This window comes from Pteronotus mesoamericanus, unplaced genomic scaffold, assembly GCF_021234165.1.
Source record: "Pteronotus mesoamericanus isolate MK-2021 breed Mesoamerican mustached bat unplaced genomic scaffold, CSHL_Meso_final scaffold_636, whole genome shotgun sequence".
Taxonomy (NCBI): Eukaryota; Metazoa; Chordata; class Mammalia; order Chiroptera; family Mormoopidae; genus Pteronotus; species Pteronotus mesoamericanus.
Genome location: NW_026555324.1, coordinates 2,735,587 through 2,760,415, shown reverse-complemented (window position 1 = coordinate 2,760,415; position 24,829 = coordinate 2,735,587). Strand labels below are relative to the sequence as shown.

At 52.3% G+C, this 24,829-nt stretch overlaps 2 protein-coding genes across 3 annotated transcripts in view; one reads left to right on the top strand and one right to left on the bottom strand.

Moving 5' to 3' along the window:
- Nucleotides 1–2: 2 nt before the first annotated feature.
- On the top strand, nucleotides 3–4,385 carry YIPF2 (Yip1 domain family member 2). The gene is made up of 10 exons (XM_054562189.1): nucleotides 3–52; nucleotides 206–266; nucleotides 660–814; nucleotides 904–984; nucleotides 1,999–2,086; nucleotides 3,303–3,419; nucleotides 3,506–3,672; nucleotides 3,757–3,939; nucleotides 4,024–4,152; nucleotides 4,248–4,385. Exons 2-9 carry the CDS (start codon nucleotides 230–232, stop codon nucleotides 4,135–4,137), a joined length of 942 nt encoding a protein of 313 aa, XP_054418164.1. The 5' UTR covers nucleotides 3–52; nucleotides 206–229; the 3' UTR covers nucleotides 4,138–4,152; nucleotides 4,248–4,385.
- Nucleotides 4,343–24,829, bottom strand: part of CARM1 (coactivator associated arginine methyltransferase 1) — a 42,635-nt gene continuing 22,148 nt past the window's right edge. The window contains exons 2-16 of one of the 2 annotated variants that reach the window (XM_054562187.1): nucleotides 20,811–20,936; nucleotides 19,295–19,401; nucleotides 18,238–18,342; nucleotides 15,830–15,940; nucleotides 14,439–14,616; nucleotides 12,225–12,315; nucleotides 11,967–12,048; nucleotides 7,735–7,820; nucleotides 7,530–7,619; nucleotides 6,953–7,090; nucleotides 6,779–6,868; nucleotides 6,581–6,693; nucleotides 6,354–6,431; nucleotides 6,013–6,081; nucleotides 4,343–5,858 (exon numbers count right to left, since the gene is read on the bottom strand). In XM_054562187.1, the coding sequence (XP_054418162.1) occupies nucleotides 5,716–5,858; nucleotides 6,013–6,081; nucleotides 6,354–6,431; nucleotides 6,581–6,693; nucleotides 6,779–6,868; nucleotides 6,953–7,090; nucleotides 7,530–7,619; nucleotides 7,735–7,820; nucleotides 11,967–12,048; nucleotides 12,225–12,315; nucleotides 14,439–14,616; nucleotides 15,830–15,940; nucleotides 18,238–18,342; nucleotides 19,295–19,401; nucleotides 20,811–20,936 (1,607 nt within the window). In that variant the 3' untranslated portion in view covers nucleotides 4,343–5,715. The remainder of the gene's footprint in view (nucleotides 5,859–6,012; nucleotides 6,082–6,353; nucleotides 6,432–6,580; nucleotides 6,694–6,778; nucleotides 6,869–6,952; nucleotides 7,091–7,529; nucleotides 7,620–7,734; nucleotides 7,821–11,966; nucleotides 12,049–12,224; nucleotides 12,316–14,438; nucleotides 14,617–15,829; nucleotides 15,941–18,237; nucleotides 18,343–19,294; nucleotides 19,402–20,810; nucleotides 20,937–24,829) is intronic. The other variant, XM_054562188.1, reaches the window with a different exon arrangement.

The following is a 24,829-nucleotide window of genomic DNA, read 5'->3' as shown; positions in this document are numbered from 1 at the left end:
ACGGCCGCGCAGGCGCAGAAAGCCGTGGCCACGCCGGCTGAGACGGACTCAGGTGAGCGGGGCGGGTTGCCCCTGTGGGGCGGGGGTGGCAGTTCACTCCCGGGTGGCTACCGTTAACAGCCGGGCTGGGCTAGGGGCTGAGGGACAGACCCGGGAGGGGCGCTGAGTGGGACTGGGTGCGGGTCTGATTGGCCTCTGTCTTCAGAGCGGGATGCGGTGACGCCCCTGGATGACCATGGCAGCGGGCGACGAGCTGGCCTTCCACGGTGAGTGCAGCTGCGATCTACCCCGACCTCCCCCCTCCGCTGGCCAGAACCTCACATCTGAGTCCCGCCTCGTATCTAACCCGAGCCGCAGTCAGCTGTGAACCCTGACCCCAGGCATGAAACCCAGCGCAAAGTCGAACTCCGCTCCAGCCCCCAACTCAGACCTTAAACCTGACTCTGTCCCAGAACCAGCCCTCTGTTGCCATCAGTTGTTATGAGTGATGGAACACACCTCCTTCTCCTCTCCCCAAAATTGAGGAAGCCGGGCCCTGAGTTGGGGAGAGCACGGAGGTGGCCACGGACTAGAGTCTTGGCCTCCGAATGAGCAGTGGGCCATATTGTCTTGACTTCCCCCAGACAAACATGCCTGTGTCCCATATTTATTCCCAATAGAGTTCGAGGAAGCCACTAATCTGCTGGTGGAGACCCCAGATGTGGCCACTACCAGAAGTGATCAGCTGACCCCAAAGGGGCATGTAGCTGTGGCTGTGGGTTCAGATGGCAGCTATGGTGCAGAGGACGAGGTGGAAGAAAGTGACAAGACCATGGTGAGTCACATAAGTCCCAGCGCCCTACCTCCCTCATGACCCCGGTTGACCCGGGCTGGAAGGGCAGGCACTGAAAGCCCACACTGCAGCTTCTACAGGAGGAGAAGCAGCAGCCGGGATTCTGGACCTTTGGCTACTATCAGAGCTTCTTTGATGTGGACACCTCACAGGTGAGGTTTGGGAAGCTGGTGGGATGGGGCTTGGCGTCATGCTTGGGGTTCAGCTATCATGTACTGCTGAGCACTTCCTGTCACCGGACCCTGGGCAGGTTGCTGGAGATACCCACATGGGGACACAGGAGATTCCGCCCAGGCCAGCAGAAGTAACTGTGGTGCGCTGTAAGGGTTTTGATGTGATGAGTGGGGCTTTGGGGAACCCAGGAGACACATATGATATGGTGGGTTAGAGAAAGGTCGCCTGGGGGTGGTAAGGAATTTGTTGAGACTTAAAGAAGGAAAACTTAGCCGGGCAGAGTGGAAGGAAGCAAAAGTGTGTTCCAGACACAGGGAACATCGTATACAGGAGACCACAGATGAGAGAAGGCAGGAGCTGTCACAGAAGCTACCTACCTGTCACTCAGTCTGGTTGGAGTGTGAGAGGTGGGAGATGGACAGGCAGAAGCCAGATCACAAAGGGCCTTGTGAGGTGTATTAAGGGGTCTGGGTTTTACCCTGAGGGTGCTGAGGAGTCATAGAAGGGTAGAGCAGGAAATTAGTGAACGAAATGAGCAGATATGCAACATGGAAGGTGGATTGGAGTCCCCAGGCCAGGGTGGGAGATGATAATGAACCCGGGCTACAGAGTGGAGGACTCCTGGCGAGAGAGGCAGGAAGGAGAATGCCCAGGCCTTGCTGACTCTCCTCACTGGGGTTGGGGGAAGCAGCAAGGGCAGCAGTCCAGGGCAGCCTAACACAGGATGATGGCAGGCCCTGAGGTCCTTCAGAATGGTGGGACACTGATATATTGAGTCGGGGGGTGGCCAGGGGAAAGGGCTTCAGGCGATGGGAACAGCCTGTCAAAATCCCAGAGGGAAGTTCTGATTCCTTTCAAGCAGGTTGGAGAGAGGAAGTGGGAGGGCAGCAGAGAAGCCGCCTTTAAGGGCAGGGGAGGAGCTCGGCCTCTTTCCTCCGGGGGTGGTGAGGAGCCCCAGCAGCCTTCCATCCCGGTCCTGGCCTCGCCCCCAGGTCCTGGACCGGATTAAAGGGTCACTGCTGCCCCGGCCTGGCCACAGTTTTGTACGGCACCATCTGCGGAATCGCCCAGACCTGTATGGTGAGTGAGGTTGTGCTTCCAGTTCATTCGATTGTTCATTCAGCAAATATGGAAAACGGAGTCCCTCGTGGAGAGTGTGAGAGTTACACTTCAGGAGGTAGAGACACAAAGGATTGCAGAGGGCGAAGAGGATGGTTTAGAGGGTAAATCAGTTGGTTTAAAGGATGAGAGTTGCTACTTGGCTTGGGTTAATCAGGGAAGGCCCTTCTGAGGAGGGTGAGGGAATGAGCCTTGTTGGTGTCAGGATTAGGGGTGGAGAGAGCTACGAGGAGATCATTCCAGAAGGGGCATAAGCCTAGTGGAAGAAGCACACCTGAACTGCAGGGTAGCATTGACATTTGAGCAGAATAAACAGCTAGGCCACCACCTAGGTGACAGATGGCACAGACTTCCTAAGGTTCCGTGAGGAGGGAGCTTAGTTAAGTTTCTTAGGTGCCCTCTGGCCACTGTGAGGCACAATGGCAGAAAGAGGGGAGACCAGGGAAGAGGCAAGTATTGTGGGGGGAGCTGGCACCAGGGAGAAAGGAGTGATTGCATTCTGGCCCATGCCTTGAAGGGGTAGAACTGACGGGATTTGCTGACCCGCTAGATCATAGGATGGGAAGAGAGGAGCCAAGGAGGGTGCCAAGGTGTTTTCCTGGACCGTGAGAAGCATGAAGTTGCTATTTATTAGTGGGAAAAGCTGGGCAGGTTTGCGGGGAAAGAGTGAGTGTGGTGAGATGGAGGGGGAGGTGCGCTTATGGAAACGTTGACTGTCAAGCCCAAGGTTTAGGGTAGAGGCCCAGACAGGAGACATTTGGGAGTAGCTGGTCTGGAGGGGGCAGAAGACCCTGAGGTTGGACAAGACCATGCAAGGGGTGAACACAGGGCGGGGCCGAGGACTGGGCCCAGCCGGCTCCACGTCGTTAGAGGCCAGGGAGTCAAAGAGGTCAAGGAATTGTTGGTGACATGAGACAGAAGCCAAGAATGTGGAGAGTGTTTCCAGGGGTGGGGAGTGTGTATGGGGGGGAATCAGCTACGTCAAAGGCTGTTGAAAGGCCAAGAAAGATGAGGATTGAGCCAGCACTGGATTCAACCACCAGGCTGTCAATGGGTTTAAGTCGAGTCCATGGAGTGGTAGGGGTAGCCTAGAACTTGGAAAGGCTAGGGCAAAAGAGGACAAGTCACCTGTCCCGGAAGCTCTGTGTCTGGGACCCTGAGTGCATCCCACCCGCAGGCCCCTTCTGGATCTGTGCCACGCTGGCCTTTGTCCTGGCCATTACCGGGAACCTGACAGTGGTGCTGGCCCACAGGAGGGACTCCTCCATTCACTACAGCCCCCAGTTCCACAAGGGTAAGCAAAATAGGCAAGGCGCAGCACCTGGTGGGGCTGGGGGGTGCCCAAGGGCCCCCAGGGTGACTGCCTACCTTGCCCCCCAGTGACTGTGGCCGGCATTGCCATCTACTCCTACGCCTGGCTGGTGCCTTTGGCGCTGTGGGCCTTCCTACAGTGGCGCAAGGGTGTCCGGGAGCGCATGGGGCCTTACACCTTTCTGGAGACCGTGTGTGTCTATGGCTACTCCCTCTTCATCTTCATCCCCACTGTGGTGAGTATGGCCCCAGGGGGCGGGGCGGGGCTGGGCTTCATGTGCCATGAGAAACTTGGTTGCCATCTGCCTGTGTTGCCCCAGGTCCTGTGGCTGATCCCTGTCCCATGGCTGCAGTGGCTCTTCGGGGTGCTGGCTCTGGCCCTGTCAGCCGCTGGCCTGGTGTTCACCCTCTGGCCCATTGTCCGCGAGGACACCAGGTTGGTGGCCTCTGTGCTGCTATGTGTTGTCGTGCTACTCCATGCCCTCCTGGCCATGGGCTGTAAGGTACGGGTCTGGGGTGGTCACAGCTGGACCTCTGGGTTGATCAGCGTGCTGGTCATGATGCTAACCCCAGGGATCTGGGCTCAGTTTTACTTTTTCCAGCCACTGCCTCTGGAGCACGTGACACCTGCGCCCCAGGCCACATCTCTGCCCTCAGGCATTCTGCAGACTGCCACCCCGCAAAGACATGTGACAACCTAAGGCCCGAGCCTGCAGGTGAGGAATTGCTTCCAACTGTGGCCAAGGGGCTTACGGCTTCTTCCCCATAAGGTGAGAAGTCACAGAGCCACTGGTGGGAGTTTCTCTTTCAGGTCCACCGTGAGGGGACACCTCTGCCTGCCCTGCCCCCCAGACGATGACTGAAAGTTCCCTTGACATCTCAAGATCACTGGGCTACTTTCCAGACTTTTCTTACAAAGCAAACACTTTTATTTTCTATGCAAAGGTGATTCAGAGAATTTATATAAAGGCGGGAGAAGGGTGGCTGAGCAAGGAGCTTCCAGTGCGGCTGGTGCCCCAGGGGCTGCCTGCTGGGCCTTTCTTCGTTCCCCAGGGCTGGGGCTGGAGAGCAGAGGGTCACTCCAGCCTCAGCTGTGCCCGCCCTTCCCGGAGTTAGCAGGGCCTTGGGCCTAGCTTCAGCTCCACCACATCCAGGTTTGGGGGTGTTAGAAATGGGGGGAGCAGAAGTAGAAGAAAATTGCCTGTGCTGAAACACATTTCCTTGTTTATTTTTTCTTTTTTTTTTTTTGGAGGGAAAGATCCCTACAAGGCTCCTTCCCAGGCTGGAAAGAGACCAAAATGCCATCATTGTAGTAGGGACTGGAGCGTCTACAAATACTGGGGGAAATACACAGGCCTAATGTTAGCTACAAGGAAAAAGGATGCCTTCCATGACAGTTCCTTGAGGTTTCTGTGTCTGCCCCCATTGGCTGACAGTGACCCTCCTCCCCTCCAGGCCCACAGGCCTCCTGTTCTAGCTCTTGGGGGTAGGGGGTGGGAGAACCCAGAGGGGTCAGGGACAGGACAGCAGCGAGAGGCAGGGGCCGGACGGAGGGCCTTCCCGACAGCTGGGGTAGGTTGTACATTCAAGTGTGAGGTGAACCCATTTGTGGGAGGGGGGCTACACAGGCCTGGCCCCACCCTGTCCTGAAGACCTGGCAGGGCCACCCCTCATCACTGAGCCTCTGAGTTGGGAAAAAGGGGGCTGGCTCGGCCCGGCCGGCCTGGTATCTCAGAGGGTCTGTGGATTGACACTGGTTCTTTTTGTAAAAAAATAAAATTAAAAAAAGCAGCATGTCACGCCCATTGTGACCAAGGCCTGGTAGTTGAAGGGGAGGCCCCATCTAGCTAGGACCGCCTTCCCACTGGAGACAGGCAAGGGGGACAGGTGCCAGGGAACTGGGCGGGGCCATAGTTGCCCCTTGCCTCTTGCCCCACCGGGCCTGCAGCTGTCAGGCCTGGACATGCCTGTTTCATCCGATGTTAAGCCCAGGTCAGAGAGGAGAGGGCAGGAGGGGGTAACAAGGCTCCCATGACATGATCTTGTGTAAAATATGGCAGCGACACACGCTCAGGGCCGAGATGTGGGTGGGCAGTTGGGTGGGGGTGGCGGCAGCGATGTTGTGTAAAAAAGTATCCAAGTTCCCGTAGCAAAGAGGGCTGTGACTGGTGTTCGGGCTTCTCCAGTACAGGGGTGAGAGCCGCCCAGGCGGAGGGGTGGGTGGGCAGGGTCTTCATTTGGTTTCCTGGTGCTGTCAGTCCGTTCCCCGCTGGAGGGGCCTAGCTCCCGTAGTGCATGGTGTTGGTTGGGATGGACATGGGTGATGCCATCGAGATGGCAGGGCCGCCCATGGTGAACTGGCTGTTGACTGCGTAGTGGGCGCTGGAGCCGCCGCCGCTGCTGCCTTGGGTGCCGGAGGACCCTGTGGAATAGGCATGGGCACTGAGGGCCAGCTGTGCCCCTCGCCCACCCGGCCCCACAGCAGAGTTAGAGGGACAGAGAGAGCAGGCGAGAGGGCCAGTGGGCGGCCCGGCGGTCAGCGTGCTCACACCCACGGGGCCCGCTCGCTCCGTTACCTTGGACAATCCCCGTGCTCATTATGGAGCCCATCCGGGAGTGGGTGTGATTGACAATCCCCGTGTTGGCTGCGCAGCAGAAGGAGGAAGGAAGGGAGACGGCGTCACCGCCCCCAGCCAGCCCAGGCCCACGTTCTGCCTGAGGTGGGCGCGCCCACTCACACTTTCACACCAGGGTGCAGGGAGGGTGGGTGCAGTGGCGGCAGAGCGAGGCAGAGAGGAACGGAGGACCTCAGCCAGGAGCCCAGGAAGAGGAAAAGGTGAGGCAGAAGGCCCAAGCACATGGGCCATCGTGAGTGGTGACCCCGCCCCCGCACCTCCCCAGACCCAGGGACACTCACCTAAAGGAATCAGGTTGTTGTGGCCCACACTGGAGCCGCTGGCAATAACACTGCTCAGGTCATAGGCAGTTGGCATCCCTGTGTCCAGAGAGGGAGATGTCAGGGCCAGGTGGGGACAGTGTTCTGTGTGAGGGGCCAGAACTGCCAGCCTTGCCCAGGAAGCTCTGGTAGGAGTGACTGGTCAGTGGCCCTGCCCCCCTACCCCACCCACTCAGGGACCTGCTCACCAGCCACAGCCATCCCACTGCTGAGGTTGTAGGTGCTGCCCGTGTTCCACATGTTCTCTGAGGGGGACGTGTAGTGGGAGCCAGGCGGGGGTGACGGCGTCGTGCCTGTGTATCTGCAGCAGAGATGGACTCGTGGGCAGGGCTGAGGGGGCTTTGGGCCAAAGGGGGGCCCCCCAACAGGCCATGCGCCCATCCTACCTGAAGAAGGGGTTTTTCAGATCCAGGAGGTTACTGGATTTGGAGCCCGTCTGGTCTACCTGGGCCACAATACTGATGTCGTAGCTCTGTCTGTCGGGGGCGGGGGGGGGGGCGGTCATAAGCCTGCTGGTGGATGAACCCCTCCCTCCCCCAGCCCAGGGAGACAGCTGGCACCTCTTGTTGGCAATGAGCAGACATGTCCCTGAGAGCGTGTCCCCTGCCTTGGCGAACAGTGGTGACTGGAACAGGCATCGGACCTGGTACCAGTGGGTCAGGGGCTCTGTCGGGGCCGTGGACAGCCACACAGTCATTCTGCCAAGAAAGGACAGGCACTGACTTGAGACTTGGCTGGGCTGGGGCCACCATGCTGTGCACCTTGAGGTGTCTGCCCTCTCTGCAGGTCCCCCGGGGCCCTAGGGCTGAGGGACGCTGGCCACCCACACAGTCGTAACCACACATCCACACAACAGGGACACTACAGTCATGAGGTGCCCATTCACCCTGACATGTGCCAAGATACTGACCAGGGCCGGTAAAGGTCACTCGGAACAGGGTAGACACACTCCCCTCCCACAAAAGTCTCTGGCTTGAGGTAATCTCCCATTGTCTTTCGGAAGGGACAGGGGAACCTGAAGGGAATGGCCTGCCCTCCCAGCCCCTCATCAGCATCCGAACCAGCCACGCCTGGGCTTTACAACTGCAGGGAAGTCCTGGGGGCTGGGGGTAGCACACTCAGCTCCACTGCACTCACATGGACCCAATGAATGCGACGTCAAACCAGAAAGCCAGACCGTGAACCAGCCCGGAATGCAGCATGTGGAATTTGAATGGGATTTCTATCCTGGAAGGCAAAGGGCAGTGATTGCTGGGGAAGCCGAACAGGGGTTGCTGGCAGAGACGAAGGGCGGCCAGCAGAGCCAGCAGTGGCCCAGCAGGAGGGGTGTGAGGGCTGGTACCTGTGCAAATCCCCTTCTTTGGCTTCTAAGAAGTTCACCGTGTACTTGACAGACTTGGCCATCAGGATTCGGATGTCAAATGTGTCCTGGGAGAGACCACAGAGGTGACCTGGCTTCAAGCTCAGGGGCTAGTGAAGCAGGGGAAGGGCCCTACCCCTCTCTCCCCAAGTCTGGCCATGGCCTGTAAGCCATTCAGGTCAAACCATTTGCCCTTCTCAGACATGCTGGGGGAGGATCAACTGGTACCACACCCTGGAGGACAATTAAATGCCAGCTCTCAAAGTGACAAGCCTTCATACGCACTGAAGACCCAGGATTTTAACCTATAGATAGGGGTGCACGTGTACAAATTCATATATGTAATTAGAGACTGTCAGTTGTAGTGACACACTGGAAATCATCTAATGAAATTGATAACCCATCCATAAAAGGCTGTATGTGAAAAAGAATGAGGCGGCTCTATGAACACATGGGGAAAGATCTCAGATAAATTGCTAAGAAAGTCCACAAAAAAGCAAGTTAGAGAACTATGTGCTGATGTCCGTCCAATCGCAGTTACAACACAGATTTTTCTATCAGACTAACATAACACTCTTGCCAAGAACTATAGGAGCCAACTAAAATACAAAGAAAAAAATCCCAGTTGTTTGAAAGCACTGAAGGGCAACAGCAGCAACCATCGTTTTGGGGGCCAAGATCCTAGAGAGAAGGAAGATGATTTTTGGCCTGTGCTTTCCCCTTTGAGGGGGGACCCTTCAGTGGCCTCCCTGGGTGGGCAGGGCAGAATGGGGGTTCAGGCTTACAAAGGCAGTTGGGACCCAAGGGGTCAAGATGCTAAAGAAAAGGGAAATGTGGAAATGCAAGGTGGGTGTTCTGCCTGTGATTTCACTTTGTGGCATTTGCCAATTCCTGAGCTGTGCCCCTGGCTAGTGTGGCTCGGTGGATTGAGCACTGGCCTGCAAACTGAAGTGATGTCGGTTCGATTCCCAGTCAGGGCACATACAGGCTGGGTCCCTGGGAGAGGCAGCCCATCACTGTGAGTCCCACATAGATGTTTCTCTCCCTTCTCTTTCTCCCTCCCTCCCTTCCCCTCTCTCTGAAAGTAAGTAAATAAAATCTTAAAAAGAAAATAGCTAAAGAAAGGTTCGTACTGGTGCTGGGAGGCTGAAACCAGGGGCTCTCTGAACCACCTTCACTTAAACCACTAAAGGCTACACCCTAAAGCAGCAGTTCTCTTTAGAAGTGTGGTCCCTTCCAAAGTACCCGAGGTCAAAAACTTTTCATGATAAGACTCAGATGTTATCTGCCCTTTTTCATTCATTAACTCACCTGTGATACCACAACGGAGGAATGCAGTAGAATCCAACTATCTCCTGTTAAGCCAGGCATTAAAGAGATTTGCAAACTAAAAATGCCAGTGTTCTTGCTGAAAAGTATTGGACAATAGTTTTTTCCCTTAAAAATGATATTTATGTTAATAGGCAACAGTTTTACTACTGTTTTTTTAACTTTAAAAATTTTTTTTTAAAGATTTCTTATTAGAGAGGAGAAGGAAGGGTGCAAGAAAGGGAGAGAAGCATCACTGTGTAGCTGCCTCTCATGTGCCCCTTATGGGGCCCTGGCCTGGAATCAAACCTGTGCCCTTTAGCTTTGTGAGATGGGACAACGCCCAACCAGCTGAGCCACACTGGTCAGGGCTGGGCTTAGTTTTTTGTATCAACAGACATCGGCAGTATTTCAATATATATAACACACATTAACAAAAGTTCTTTGGGATTCTCCTTTTTTTAAAATTTTTTATATTCACCTGAAGACATTTTTCCTTTAAAGACTTTACTTATTTTTACAGAAAAGGGAAGGGAGGGAGAAAGAAGGAGAGAGAAACATCAATGTGAGAGAAAAATCGATCAGTTGCCTTTCATAGGTTCCCTGACCAGGGACTGAACCTGCAATCTAGGCATGTGACCTGGCTGAGAATTGAACCGGCAACCTTTCATTTTGTGGGACAACACCCAACCAACTGAGCCACATTGGTTAGGGCTGAGAACATTTTCTCATTGCTCTTAGAGAAGGAGGAAAAGAGAGGAAGGGAGAGAAACATTAATATGAGGGAGAAGCATCAATCAGTTGCTTTCTGTAGCGCTTAGACCAGGGATTGAACCTGCAATCTAGGCATGTGCCCTGACCCAGAATTGAACCCACAATGTTTTCGTTATGGAACAACATTCCAACCAATTGAGCCACACAGGCCAGTATGGATTCTCCACTTTTAAGATGTAGAGAGAACCTAAGACCAGAATGTTTGTGAGCTGCTGCCCTACAGGGAAGCCAGGAAATACACCAGTCAAGTTTGAAAAGCAGCCACCAAATATTTCACTCAAATGCACGACTGGACCAAAATGATCTGTCCATATGGCTAATTGTCTGAAAAAACAAAATAAAACAAATCCTTAGAAGGAAAAACATCATCCAGAACCTCTATAATTTTTCATTCTGGCATTTGACAACCAGGCTTCAAGAAACAGGACCAAAAGATGTGAACTAAATGCCAAGAGAATAAACAACAGAAACACACTTACCACTTATTCAGATAATAAAAGCGATCAATGACTTATAGTTAATATGTTCAAAAAGAAAGGTGAAAATATGGAGAATTTCACAGAGAACTGAAATAAAAAATAAGCAGAATAGAATTCTAGAACTGAAATTAATAATTGGAAAATCAGATCTGCCATAGCAAAGAAAGGATTTGAATTGGAAAATAGATCAGTAGGAAATATGAAAATGAAACAACTGAAAGGAAAAAGGATGGAAATACAGAAAAGAATATAAGAATCATCAGAGACATGGTAAAAAGGTCTAAACTCTAAAGTACATGTAATCAGAATCCTAGAAGGGGAAAGAGAATGGTGCGAAGGTAGTGTTTAAAGAGGCACTGCCCAAGAGTCTCTCGAAACTAGTGAAAGACATCAAGAGGGGAAAACAATCATATATACTGTATTACAAGAAGGCAAGAAAAGAGTTAAACGGCAGTCAGGATAAGTAGAAAAATTATAAAATGGAAGATTTATACCCATAAAAAGCAGTAATTACATCAAATGTAAAGTTCTAATTTAAAGACAGAAAACATTAACTTGGTTAAAAACAAAAACCCAAATATATGCTGCTTACATGAGACAAACCTTAAGTGATAAGGACACAGAAAGGTTGAAAACAGAAGGATGGAGAAATACATACTGTACAAAGATTAACCAAAATAAAACCAGAGTAGCTAAACTACCATCAGAAAAAATAGACTTTAAGACAAGAAATACCTTGAGATAAAGACACTTTTTATAATGACAAAAGGATCAATCCAACAGGAAGATATAATAATTCTAAACTGTATGCACCTAATAATGTGGTGTCCAAAAATATAAAGCAAAAAGTATCAGAACTAAATGGAAAAAATAAATCTACAATCAGGAATAGATAGGAAAAGCAGATAAAAAAAAAATCACTAGCGATAGAGATTTGACCAACATGATGATTAACAAATGCGACCTAATTGAAAGTAACCTAACTCTGTACTCAATAAGTGATTAAAATACATTTTTCTCAAGTACATATAGAACATAAAACCAAAGAGAGCTCAACCAGGCATGAAGAAACTCTCAAAAAATTTCAAAGGACTAGTCATAGTTTATGTTCTCTGACCACAGAGAAAGTAAGAACAGTATGTTGATTATGCTAGAGAGAGAGAGAGAGAGAGAGAGAAACAGTATATGTGCACATTTGTATACATACATTTAGTTGTAAAACTTATGAATAGATACACAAGAAGCATTGTTTCCCTATATGAAGGTGAACTGTGTGTCTGGGGACAAGAGTTGGGGGGCTTTGCACTTTCACACTTCCTTGATTTTTGTATCATAGGTTTATGTATCAGTTAAAAAATCTCAATAATTAAAATCAATCATATAAAATCAGTTCACCAAGGATCAATTCATCTAATAACAGTTCACATGTACTGCATGCTTACTGTATGCTAAGTACTCCATACACATTGCCACTTCATTCCCAACATGTCTGTGCAGGGGCAGAAGCGAGAGCTCAGAGGGAGAGTGGCTTTCCTAGGGCCGCTCAGCTTGCCCAAGGCCTGACAGGAAAGCCCGTGCCCAGCCCCTCCGGTCACCCCAGATGAGGGCCATGCCCAGTGTTAACAGTGGTATCGCCTGGGGTGCCTTACTCACCACTACTGGCTGCCGGAAATACTCGTCCACAGCGGCGCCTCGGAGAGCTGACAGGTCTACTCCATGGAAGGATGGCTGGTACCTGCAGAAAGCCCACAACCCCCACAGCAAGGTCACCAGCAGCAGAGAGGAAGGTAAGCAGCCTGCCTTCTCTCCCAGATGGCCCTCGTCCAGCCCAGGTCGTTCAGGTCCTATTTAGAGTGAGGAGAAAGAGGCAGGGCCATCCCTGAGAAGGCAGGACACACGCAGGGCACTCACCAGAAGTTGGCCTTAGTGAACTGCTCCATGTAGAGCTGTTCATCCGTGAAGGGCGCGAGGTGGACATCACCAATGGTAGGGAACATGTTTCCTGGGAGGCACGGAGGGGTGCTGGCGTCATGGTGGGACATTCCGCAGGGCCAGACAGAGCCTCCAAAGGGCCCCAGGACCCCCAACCCTGGGCCTTCCCAGCCTCGCATTCATTCATTCATGCATGCATGTGTGCAACACAGAGGTACTGGGCACCTACTCTGCCAGCGGCCATGGCGAGCACTTAACATGCACCGTCTCACCAAACCTGGACGGCCAGCCAGGGAGTAGGAGTGCCTGTCCTGAAGTCCAGGCACTAGGGCTGGGAGACAGGAAGGAACCTGCCAGAGCCTCAGGGTAAGCAAGTGGTGCCAGCGGTCCTGCTCCATAAGCCAGGCAGTGCCACTTCAGGCGTCATCATCCATGGACATGTGGCTGAAGAAATGGGGAGAGCCAAGTGCTCTGGACAAAGCAAGGCTGAGCCCCAGGCTATGCCGTAGGGACCTCAGTTGAGGCCAGAGGCTGGGTCAAGGGTCACCTGAAGCCCTGCCGCTGGGACTGCCCAGGCTCTGGCCGGCGGGGTGGACCTTCTGGCCACCCTGGTCTGGTCCATGGCTTGAAATGGGAGGGGAATCAGGGTCCTCCATCTGTGTGACTCAAGGGCCAGATGAGTTAGGGCCAGCGGCTCCCTCAGTGAGTCTAGGGCAGAGGCACCTGGCCTCCAGATGTGGGCCTCCCTCCCTCTTCCTAAGTAGGGGGCGGAGGGGAGGGGGCTGAGGCACTAGCAGTAATCAGGCGGGGGCAGGGGAGGGGAGATGCTCTACTTTGGTCCAGAGACCACTCACTTGGCCGCCTACACAGGAGTCTGCTAGTCACCTAGTCACCTAGGGCATCATGGGAAAATTGCTCCAGCCCTGAAGGCACCTAAATGTGTGCAGCTGGGAAGAGGGTTCCTTTCAACGACACAAAGAGCTTTCTGAGGTGGTACGAAGGACACTCCTGCAGGCGGAACAAGGGGCTTCGCTGGCCCCAGGCCTCATCCTGGGCAGGCTGCTTGAACAGTGGGGTGGAATGTGCAGCTGCCCACCAGAGCCTGCCTCTTGTCTGTCCTTATGTCCCATAAGGACGAGCCCACTCTGCTGGGCCACCACCCGTCAGGCTTGGCCACCTAAAGGGTCGAACCGGGTGCATTCAACACCCTGGGGAAGCCTAGCTTCCCACACTCACACCTGGGACACAGGACACAGCAGTGGGAAACAGTAGTCACCTCCCACCTCCAGAAGTGAGGCCCAAGGCAGGTCCCTGCAGCCTGGACCCAGGAAGGCGAAAGATGCTCCCCCAGAGACCAACCCTGCCCCTGCCACCCACCGTGGCCCACCAGTCTGCTGGGTTCCCACACTGCTGCCCTGGCCAGGTCTCCTGTGCCGTATGTACTTGTGCACACACATGACCCCTTGCTTGTACAGAAGTACTCAGAGACACACAACCTGAACCAAGAAATGGACACACCAGCAGATGTTCAGGACCAGGCACAAACCCCACCCCAGGGCTGGGCACAGTCCCCACAGGGACACAGATGGGTAGGTGTAAACAGTGACCCAATAACCAAGGAGCATGGACAGGCAGGCACAGTGACACAAACATGAGGCCACTGAAAGGTGTGGCAGACAGCTAGCTGCCCCTGCAACACACCGGTCCTTGCCCCGTCTCCCCGGCTTGGAGGAGTGCAGGGCCTGTCAGGCTGAGGGGAAGGCTGCTGGGCCAGGAACGAAGATGACAGGTCAGCTCCTCTGAACACCACAGAACACCTTCCGCACTTGCCACATTCCCAGCCAAACAGTCCTCGTGACACCAGGACTGTTGTGAATGGCAGGCAGCCCGGAGGCTCCCAGGGCACTTGAGGGGAACCCCTCAGTGCTGTGGCCAGGCAGGCTGGGCAGGTGGATGTGTGGCTTTATCTGGGGCTCGGTGGGCATAGGGAGCAGCCGGGGACTGGGCTGGGCAGGGGTCGTGGTCAGCAAGGAAGGCACAAAAGCTCAGGTGCTCTCAGCACCGCAAGCCACTAAAACAGGCCAGCAGAGAGCTGAGCCACAACTGTGCCCACTGAGTAGCAGCCAGGGGCACCCCAAGGGGCCCCGGTGGGCGCACCCGTGGTGCCAGGCATACGCCGGCAGGGACACTCACCACCAGGCCTCAGGTACTTCTTGGCGTGGAGGTAGCTCTCGAGCATGCGCTCATTGAAGAGCATGTAGCCCATGGGCTCTGAGATAATGATATCCACCTGCTCAGGGAGCGAGACCTCTTCTACCTTCCCGGGGATGACCACGATGCGGTCGGTGAGGTTGTTACTCTTCACCAGGACCTGTGGGTGGGCAGGCCAGAGGGGTCAAGAGGGTCTCTGCCCTCACCTATCCACCACGCTTCCTCAGGGAAGGAAGGACCTCTGTCCCCATGTGGCAATTCCCTTTGCCTCCTTCGTCAGCACCCTACCCAGAGCCATGCTCAGCCATGGCCTCAGTTCTCCCTCAGGCTCTTCCCCGCTGCAGCTCCTGGACCGCTCACATCACCCCTACCCTGATGGGGCAACTAACTGCTAATGCAAGGAAAGATGAGGATGATGTGCTTTGCTAAAGCCACCAGAGCTAAACTGGGACACACTATTCACCCCAGCTATCCCAGTGCTACAAATCTGCCCTGTGAACACAGTCGCACACAGGAGCGGTGACACATGTGTGAGGAGCTCAGCACAGCGTCTGCTTGTGCTGCGAGGTTTGGGAAGCAGTTTAAGTGGTAATAATAATGTATCTACACGAACATTGTGTCTATCCAGGCAAAGGGATGCTCTGTGGCCACTAGAAAGAGTAAGGAAGCTCTTTATATGATGACACAGTAGGAGGGACTGCAGTAACTGCTAAGGGAACAAAGCAGGTGCAAGAAGGAGGTGGGCCGCCATCTGTGCAAGAGCCAGGCAGGCTGAGGAGAGCACACACTTGCTGATGGAGCCACCCAATAGCTCTGCAGAGCTTGAATGTATGTCCTTCCCCACCACCTGTGTGGGGGCTGGGCAGCTGGGAGTGTGTGTGTGGGGGGAGGGGAACAATGTCACTGTTTATCCTTTTGTGGCTTATAGGTTTTGAACCTTGTGAATGAAGGTTTCAGTGCAGAAAAAAAGAAAAAGAAAAAAATGACAGCTTAAACTAATGAAATAAAGCCCAGTTGTTACCTGCATTTCACAGATGTGGGAAGTGGGGCTCAGAGAGGCGGGCTGCTGACCAGGTCCAAGATCCCACCCTGGCCTGTTGACAGCAAAGCCCCCTGAAGCACAAGGCTGTCAAGCCTCTAAAGACCCCAAACCACCCCTGAGCCTGGTAGATGACCATTAGTCATGGAGGGGACACTGCCTCAGGCCCAGGTTTTGGGGACAAGAGACCAAAGAAAGGTGATGTCCACAGATTCCCCTGAATCTGCGGGTCACGCCTCCTCTCCTGGGGGCTCCCAACAGGGCCAGTTTCCCAGGCTAGGACAGGCAATGGGCTGAAGGACCAGGACTGCCTGGGGTCCCACGGGCTGCTGACCTCGGCATGCTGAGCCATGGTGCTGGCCTCCACAGCATAGATCTTCCTTGCTCCAGCTTGGGCAGCGAAAAACGACAGGATCCCAGAGCCACAGCCGACATCAAGAACAATCTAAGGAAGGATGGGATAGTGAGAACAAGACACCGCCGGTGAAGTGATGGTGACGGTAACGATGTGCACATCACCGGGCTCTGGCTCCCTGCAGACCCATGCCACTGAGGGCACCCAGGGCCCTCAGCCTGCCTCCCCTTGGCACGGGCCAGCTAACAGTGGCTTGGTTTCCGAGCAACCTGGGGCACACAGGAGCCCCCCGTTCTGGATCTGAAGATGGTAGAACAAGATTTCTGAAGACAGCTAGGATGTTAAAACCATCGCATGCTCTCAGACCTGATTCCAGAAGGACTGACTGGGCTGTGGAGTATCTATACAGCATGGTGGACACCTGGCTGTCACAAGTGAGCCTATAGTTTCTGTGGGAATGAGTGCTCACTAGGTAAAGATGCCTCTGGGCCTTGCAGTATGACCACTGAGGCCCACACTACAGGCAGGAGGTGCGCAGCCCCTGATCCTGGCCCCGCAGGGCATTCCTGAATCCTAAGAGCCCCCAGGGGAAGTTTATTCAGCCCCAACCTCATGGGCCCCAGGGACCCTTAATCAGCTGGGCTGAGTACTATAGTCCTTCCCAGAAAACAGTGCAACAGCTGAGAGGTATCCTTCTGGGATCTCTGTAGCCCTCGCAGGGAAGAAAGGGGCCCGGGAGGTGTTAGCATATTGGTGGCTGTGTCTTCCGGTTGCCAACTAACCATAGTCTGGAGAATCAGCCAGTGGCTGGGCTGGGGCACGTGAGCTGCCCAAGACCCGGAGCCGGCAGGTGCCCTCTCAAGGGCTGCTGGCCCCAAGGCCATGAGCTCTTAGACGAGTCCATACTAGCGTGTGGCAGATCATCCTTCATTCTAGATTTGTCTGACTGCGTCTATGTCAGCAGAATCAGGATAAGAGTTCCTGGTGATGACGTGTATATGCAGAACTGCTCTGGGTGCAGTGATGGGCACAGAAGAAGTGGCCAGAGTGGCGCTGGGATAGTCAGGTGGGAGGGCCTTGGGGTGCCTCTCAAACTCTGGGTGAACCAGGAAATGGATTGCCATTCTGGGAGAGCTGGAAGAAGCTTTGCTGAAGGAGCGTGCACTTCCCAGGCCCCAAGCACTGCTCCAACACTGCACACCAGCAGCTCGGAGGAAGCTGCAGGCACCAGGACAGTTCTGACACACATGCTGCCGTGTCCAGGACATCCTCCTAGGCTACAGGGCTCAGGCTCTGGGACCCAGGGCCTTAGTGTCCTGAGAGAATTCCCGGCGATGCTGGGGGTGCATGACCAAGGCAATGGATGAGGCAGATCCATATGGATCATGTTGAAAGCCCCCAAAGATAAGTCAAGAAAAACACAAGCTATCATTGGGTTCAAAATGGTGGAGAAGGGAATAAACTTTCACGTATAAATGTAGATACTCTGCAATGCTTTTTCCCTTTTTAATCATGAGTATAGAGCACATCCTCAAATAACATCATTTTGTTCAACGTCATTCGTTATAACATTAATGAAATGGCATAGAAACCTAACTCTTGTTTATATCAATTAGCCGAGGGTAAAACTGGTTTCCTTATGTGCCACTTCACTTAAAGTCACTGAACCTATGAATGACATTAAACGAGGACTCACTATATAATACTTAGTGATATTAAAAAGATTTTAAAAGGAATTAGGGACGTAATTAAGTAAATTACACTACATCCATGTGACTTGATAATATGTCCCAAGACATACCATTAGAAGGGGAAAAAGAATTTTGCGTGAAGAGTATGGAGTAAAACACAATCCTATCATACACACACACACACACACACACACACACACACACACACACGGGGTAGGGCCCGGCAGAAGTAAGGCCTACTTGAGTGTGGTTGGTAGGGTACGTGAATGTCTCCCACAAGATGGACAACAATTTGAACATTTTGCCTAAAATGTCATATGATGTACTTGAGTGCGATATTGTCATGTTACAGAATTACATGCTTATGATTTTGTAATAAAAAATGGGGTGTTATTTGTGTCAGACTCTGTATGTAATATTAAGTAACTGAAATAAATGTGCTGGTACATGCCTGGGAAAAATTGGGCAGTGGTTATTTTGGAGGGTAATGACAGAAGCCTTTCATGTCCACATTGTACATGATGGGTTCTCTGAGTTTTTACAAAAAGTAGGTTTTGCTTTTGTAATCTGAAAAAATTAAAGCTAAAATCCATGAGCAAAGGAAAAAGAGAGAGGCGATTGCACTGAGGCAGGCACAGAGCCTGAGGGAGGGGCGTGGGGGAGAGGGAGGAGGGAGGCAGGGCAGGCCCTGCTCACCTTATCCTTGAAGTCCGTGTGGTTCTGCAGTATCGCACGCTGGTAGGTGCCTGTCCGCACGTAGTCCTGCATCATGTTCTGCTGCTGGGACAGGTAGCCATAAAACTGGAACAGAGACACGCCAATGGCACAGGGCACGCGGTGGCACAAATGGCCCAGGCCATGGCTGACCCGAGACAGGAGAAGGGTCACCTCGGGCACAAACCTCCTGCAGAAGGCTGCACCTTCTCTGCTGGCCACACCCCTTTGGCAGCTGCTGGCTGCTTCAGGAGGGGGAGTGAGAAGCCAGAGGCAGCCCCCAAGAGGGAAGCCTCCGCCATCACCGTGGCCAAAGGACACAGCTCGATGCCATCTGGACCTGGGATCCACCAGCAGAACTCAAGATTTGCCACAGGCAGAGTTCTGGGATCAGGGGCCACTTGCCCCATCTTAGGAACCCCAAAGAAGCAGTGTAGATCAGACAGAACCCTAGGACTCAGAGCGCCAGGCGGGTGAGGTGCTGCGGGGTCTCTCTGTAAGACAACGGGCGATCGGGAGGCAGCGTGGCACCTGGGCAGGGGCACAGGCTTTGGCATCAGGCAGGCCTGGCTTCCCATCTTGGCTCTGTTGCATAATAGCTGTGTGACTTGGAGCAAGTCACTTAACCTCTCTGAGTCAGTTTTCTCATCTGCAAAATGGGGACAACAATAGTACTTACCTCCTAGAGTTGTTGGGAGGGCTCAAGCGCTTCCATACGCGTGAAAGCGCTTGGACCAGTGCCTGCCATGCCCTATGTGGTTGATACATTCTATCTGTGCTGTCATTACTCAAAACGCCTGGGGACCTGAACTTGACTTGGACTCAAGTCCTTCCAGCAACCCTCCTAAAGCAGGCCCTGGCATCTCCGTTTCACAGATGAGGAAACTGAGGCCCAACAAGTGGAGGAAACCTGCCCAAGGTTACGCGGCTAGTAAGGGGCAGAGCCAGGACGTGAACCCAGGTGGGCCTGCCCTGTGCTTCGCGGCCTCCCAGGGGCCATCAGTTGGCAGCGGCCTGTCCGGAGACCACACGTACCCACCTGAAAATACTGCACAGCAGAGGACTCCTCCGTCCGCTCGCTGAACACCGACCGCTCCAGGGTATGGCCCCGGCAGGTCTTCAGGATGTTGTAGAAGGAACAGAAATCTGGAAGGGGGAAGCCAGGTCACACATGGCAGTTTTGGGAGTGGGAGGGTTCGTATGGGCTAGGAGCCCTCTATCTAGCTGCATGCCCTGTCCTGCATTGAGCATGTGTGATTTGGTGATTTCCTTTTTCCAAAAACAATGGTGAAACTTAAGGAAAAGAAGGGAAGCCAAGCCCACTACTTGGTGCCTGACACAAGAAGGCAGGCATCTCGAACTCTGGGGTGAACGTGCCCCACGTGGCTGGCAGCCGTGGGCCTGGGCGCCGCCTCACCAAAGGGCAGAGTGGCTGGAGCCTTGGCAGGGCACAAGCCTGCCGACCTGGGTGGCAGATTTCTGGGATTCATCCTGCAAGTCCACCCAGCAGTGCACAGCAGTGTCTGTGGATGGCAGTGGACACAAGGGACACCACCTCAGTATCCCACAACAGGGGACTGAGGGACCTGGACGGACACAGAAGCACTTCAGAGAACCAATCACCATGGGTCTCCTAGACTAGATGTTATGTAGCCTTTAAAATTAACTGTACTTATTAACACAGAATGATGACTGCTAAATTGTATCGAGTAAAAAAAAAAAGGTAGGAGAAAATCATGGAGACAGAAAGTAAAAGGACAAGTGCCAGGAACAGGGGTGCCAGATATGGACTTAGTGTTCAGTGTACAGGGGTGGGTGGCCTGAGGCTGGTCTGGGCCATGGGGAGTCCCCTCCATGGCGGCACTGAGCCACATGAGGGGGCTCCTGGGAGCTTGGGTGGCGGTGGGAAGGTGGCTTCTCCAACATGAGCTCTCCCACGCAAGCCTCTGTGCCACCCACCAGAGCTGCTGCCTTGTGCCCTGCAGTGACTGAGCCCTGTGGCAGGACCTCGGGCAGTCTCCAGCCCTCGGCATCCTAGCGCCGCCACTGCTGCTCCCACGCCCCGAGCCACCACAAGCCCTCCGCAGGCACCCCGTGTGTCTGCTCGTGTCCTCTCAGACAGGTCTGCTCAGAACCTTTCAATGACTTCTCTCTGCGCTCAGAACAGAGTCACCGCCTGCCTCAGGACTTTGTCTCACCCCCGTCCTCTGTTGTCAGGAAGGCCAGGCCCCAGACCCCACCTGACGGGCTCCTCCTAGAGGCCTGGGCTGCAGCCCAGCCAAGAGGTTAGAACAGGCCTCTTGGAGAGGACATATGAGCCAAGCCCAGGGGCACCCAAAGAAGCCAGTGATGCAGAGAGTTCTAGGAACTGAGAATGTGCTGCCTGGGGAAAGAGCTCTACATGGGAATATGATTTTGAACAATAGTGGAGCCTGCACTGGGATGGATGGGCCACAATTTAACTAGGGTCCAAGCCCCCACCAGCCACAGCCCAGAGCCTAAGACCCCCTGGCTCTGGGTGCTCTCTGTGCCACTGGGACAGAAGGAACGCATACCATTGGGTGTGGCAAACTGGATGAGGACGCTGTTGCAGCCCAGGGTGATGATGAAGGACTGCTTGCCCACGCGGCTGCACTCCGTCTCGCGGGACACCGAGCACTTGAACACACATACATCTTCATCTGCAAGGAGAGAAGAGGGCGTGAGCTAGCAGGCCCCGGGCCAGGGAGCAAGGCTCCCTAGAAACTGCCTTTGAGCCTTGTCCTCATCACCCACTCCCTGCCCTTGTTTCCAATTTTTCCGAGGTGCCACAAACCCCTCCCTGAAAGTGCTGCCACGTGCCCTGTCTGCTCAGCCCGTACTGAGACGAGGTAATGGCCGTTCAGGCAGTGGGGGCACAGGGACACAGCCTGTCCATGGGAGAGGACTGCTGCCCACAGGGCAACCAGGGCAGGACGGGGAGTGCCAGGGGCCGTGCGGCCCAGGCAGATGTCCTGGCGTAGGACGCTCCCTCACGGAACATGTCCTGGCAACAGGCCCTTTGTTCATCCAGTGGACATTTAGGTGGGGAGGCACAACAACAGAAAGGCAACTTTGGCAAGGTCAGAGGGTCCCAGCACCTTGATTGGTGCCCAGGCCCAGCTGAGAGTGTCAGGCATTCATTTTCCAATTCTTCCATGTCACATGGAGAGGAAGAGGGGACTACTGGTGCTGGCATGGGGGTCAAGAATGAATTCTTGGTGACACCTCTACTTCAGCTGCATCTTCTCTTTGCATTTATGCGGCATAGCGATTATGAACGTGGCCATTGGAGCCAGATAGCCTCGGTTCATGTCCTGCCTATGATGCTTAGTGTGGCACATGAGCAGGTTGCTTAGGCTCTCTGAGCCTGTTTTCTCATCTGTCAAGAGGGGCTCATGATTAGGCAGGCATAGGGTCCAGTGCACACAGGAAGCACTGCATCCATGTGTCTGCCGCTATTACTGTTATTAGTCATTCATTCAACAGACACACACAGCACGTAAAACTTAGCATCACGAGGAACAGGACAAACTCATATAACACTATGACTCTGATATGACACAGCAGGGCAAGCATGGCATGTCATGCATTCTTATCAAAAATTTTACCCTGGTCTCATCACAAGGAGACAACAGTGACAAATCATGAGGCAGTCTGCAAAACAATCTTCCTCGTCTCCTCAAAAAGGCCAAGAAAATACCAAAATTGCTGGAACTATTCCAGAAGGAGGGAGACTAAAGAGACATGACCATCAAATGTCAAATGTGACCTGGACTGCAGCCTAAGAGAGAACTTTTCAAGAGCTCTAAAGGACGTCTGGGGAAATGCAAGTGTGAACTACAGATGCGATGATTTAACATGATTTCGATGTGATGATAGCAATACAGTTCTGTAGCAGAATTCCCTTATTCTTAGAAGACACATGTGGAAGAATTTCAAGCAGATTCTGGTGATGTCTACAACTTGCTTTGGAGTGGCTCGTTCAATCAACAACAAAATACATGTATAAAGAGAAGCAAATGTACAAATGTGGCAAAATGTTTCCCATCACCCAGCACTGCCAGAACTCTTTTTAAAAAAATTGTTTTTTAATTTTATTTTAGAGAGAGGGAAAGGGAGGGAGAAAGAGAGGGCAAGAAACATCGATGTGAGAGAGAAACATCAATTGGTTGCCTCCCGTACATACCCCGACTAGGGACCAAACCCACAACCCAGGCATGTGTCCTGACCGGGAATTGAACCGGCGACCCTTGGTTCACGGGATGAGGCCCAACCAAGTCACGCTGGCCAAGGGCCAGAAAAGTCTTGAAAAAGAACAAAGCTGAAAGACTCACACTTCCTGTTTCAAAACTTATTATAAAGGTACAGTAACCAAAATAGAATAGTCCTGGCAAAAGGACAGACATATAAATCAATGAAACAGAATTAGAGTTCAGAAATAAACCCTTACGTTTACAGTCAATTGATTTTTAACAAGGGTGCCAAGAACATTCAGTGGAAAGAGTCTCTTCAAAGAATGATGCTGGGATAACTGGATCTCCACATGCAAAAGAATGGGGTTGAGCCTCTACCTCATACCAGACGTAAAATCTAACTTAAATGGATTAATGGCCTAAATATAAGAGTGAAAACTATAAAACTTCTAAAAAAAAAAAACAAAACAAAACACCAATGGAATAAATCTTCATAGTTTTACTCCATTGTTTGGAACATAATTTGGAAAAGGATTTGGCAAAGATTTCTAGATATGGCACCAAAAACAAGAGTATCAAAAGAAAAACTACATAAATGGGACTTCATCAAAATTTAAAATTTTTGTACCTCAAAGGACACTCAAAAAAGTGAAAAGACAATCTATAGGAAGGGAGAAAGTATGTGCAAATCATAAACCTGTATATAGTAGAACCCATAATATACAAATAATGCTTTTTAAAAAACAAAAGATGTTATGTATTTTTGGAAAGACGGTAAGGGAGAAAGAGAGGGAGAGAAACATCGATGCGAGAGAGAAACATCAATTGGCTGCTTCTTGTACGCACCCCGACTGGGGACTGAACCTGCAATCCAGGCACGTGGCCCAACCAGGAATCAAACTGGCGACCTTTTACTTTGCAGAAGGACATCCAACCAACTGAGCCACGTGATCAGGGCTACAAAGAACTCTTAACAAAAAAAAGATAAACAACCCAATTCAAGAATGCACAAAGGACTTGATGAGATGTGTTTCTCCAAAGAAGACACACAGCCCTGACTGGTGTGGCTCAGTGGATTGAGTGCCAGCCTGCAAACCAAAGGGTTGTTGGTTTGGTTCCCAGTCAGGGCCCATGCCTGGGTTGCAGGCCAAGTCCCCAGTAGGGGGGTGTGTGAGAGGCAACCACACATCGATGTTTCTCTCCCTCCCGCCTTCCCTTCCCCTCTAAAAATAAATAAGCAAAATCTTTTTAAAAAACAAAAACAAAGAAGGCACACAAATGACCAACAAGCCCATGAAAAGACGTTATTAGGAAATGCAAATCAAAGCTACAGTGATATCTTCTAAGATACCACTTTACACCAAGATGGCTATAATTTAAAACATCCAAAAAAGAGGGGGTGAAAATGACAAGTATTGGAAAGAATGTGGAGAAATTGGAACACTTATACCCTGCTTGGGAGCAACAGAAAATGGTGGAAAACAGTTTGGTGATTCCTCACCAAGTTAAAAATCCAGTCTCCATTTGTCACAGCGATCCCACTCATTGCCATAGAGCCAAAAGAACCGAAAGCGGGTATTCAAACAAATACTCGTGTGCAAATATTGAAAGTCGTACTATTCACAATAGCCAACAAAAAGAAACGATTCAAATGTTCATCAACTGCTGAATGGATAAACTGTGGTGCATCCATACAAAAAAATATTACTCAGCCATAAGAAGGAATGAAACCTGACACGTCTACGAGATGGATGACTCTGAGAAACATTACGCCCAGTGAAAGAAGCCAGACATGAAAGGTCACATAAATGTGATTCCATTGATATGAAATATCCAGAACTGACAAATCCAGAGACAAAAAGCAAATTGGTGGTTGCTAGGGCATGGGAAATGACTGCTTAATGGATACAGACTTTCTTGGGGTTGATGAACACATTTTGGAACTAGATAGAGGCGATGGTTACACGATAGTGTGAAGGTACTAAATGCCGCTGAACTGTATGCCTTAATGATCTCAATAGAAAAAGAAAATTGTTCCCAGCGGGCGAATGTAAAGGGCCTACAGGTGTTCACTGGGCCCCTTGCTCTCTTCCTGCGTAGTCTGAGCACTGGGCCAGGGCCAGACCCTGGAAGAGGGCTCCCTGGGCCACAGGGCACGTTCTGCCAAACTGCCTCACACCTCAGGAGCCAGGCCCCGCCATCCTGGGATGGGGGTGAAGGCACTGCTACAGGCTCAGCCATGCTGCGCCCACAGAGGACTCACAATAAGGTCCCAGGAAGAAAGCCCCAACCTTGGCATGGTGCCCCTGCCCCTCCTGGAGCAGGAGATAAGCCAATCCGTTGGCTGAGCCAGGGTGACA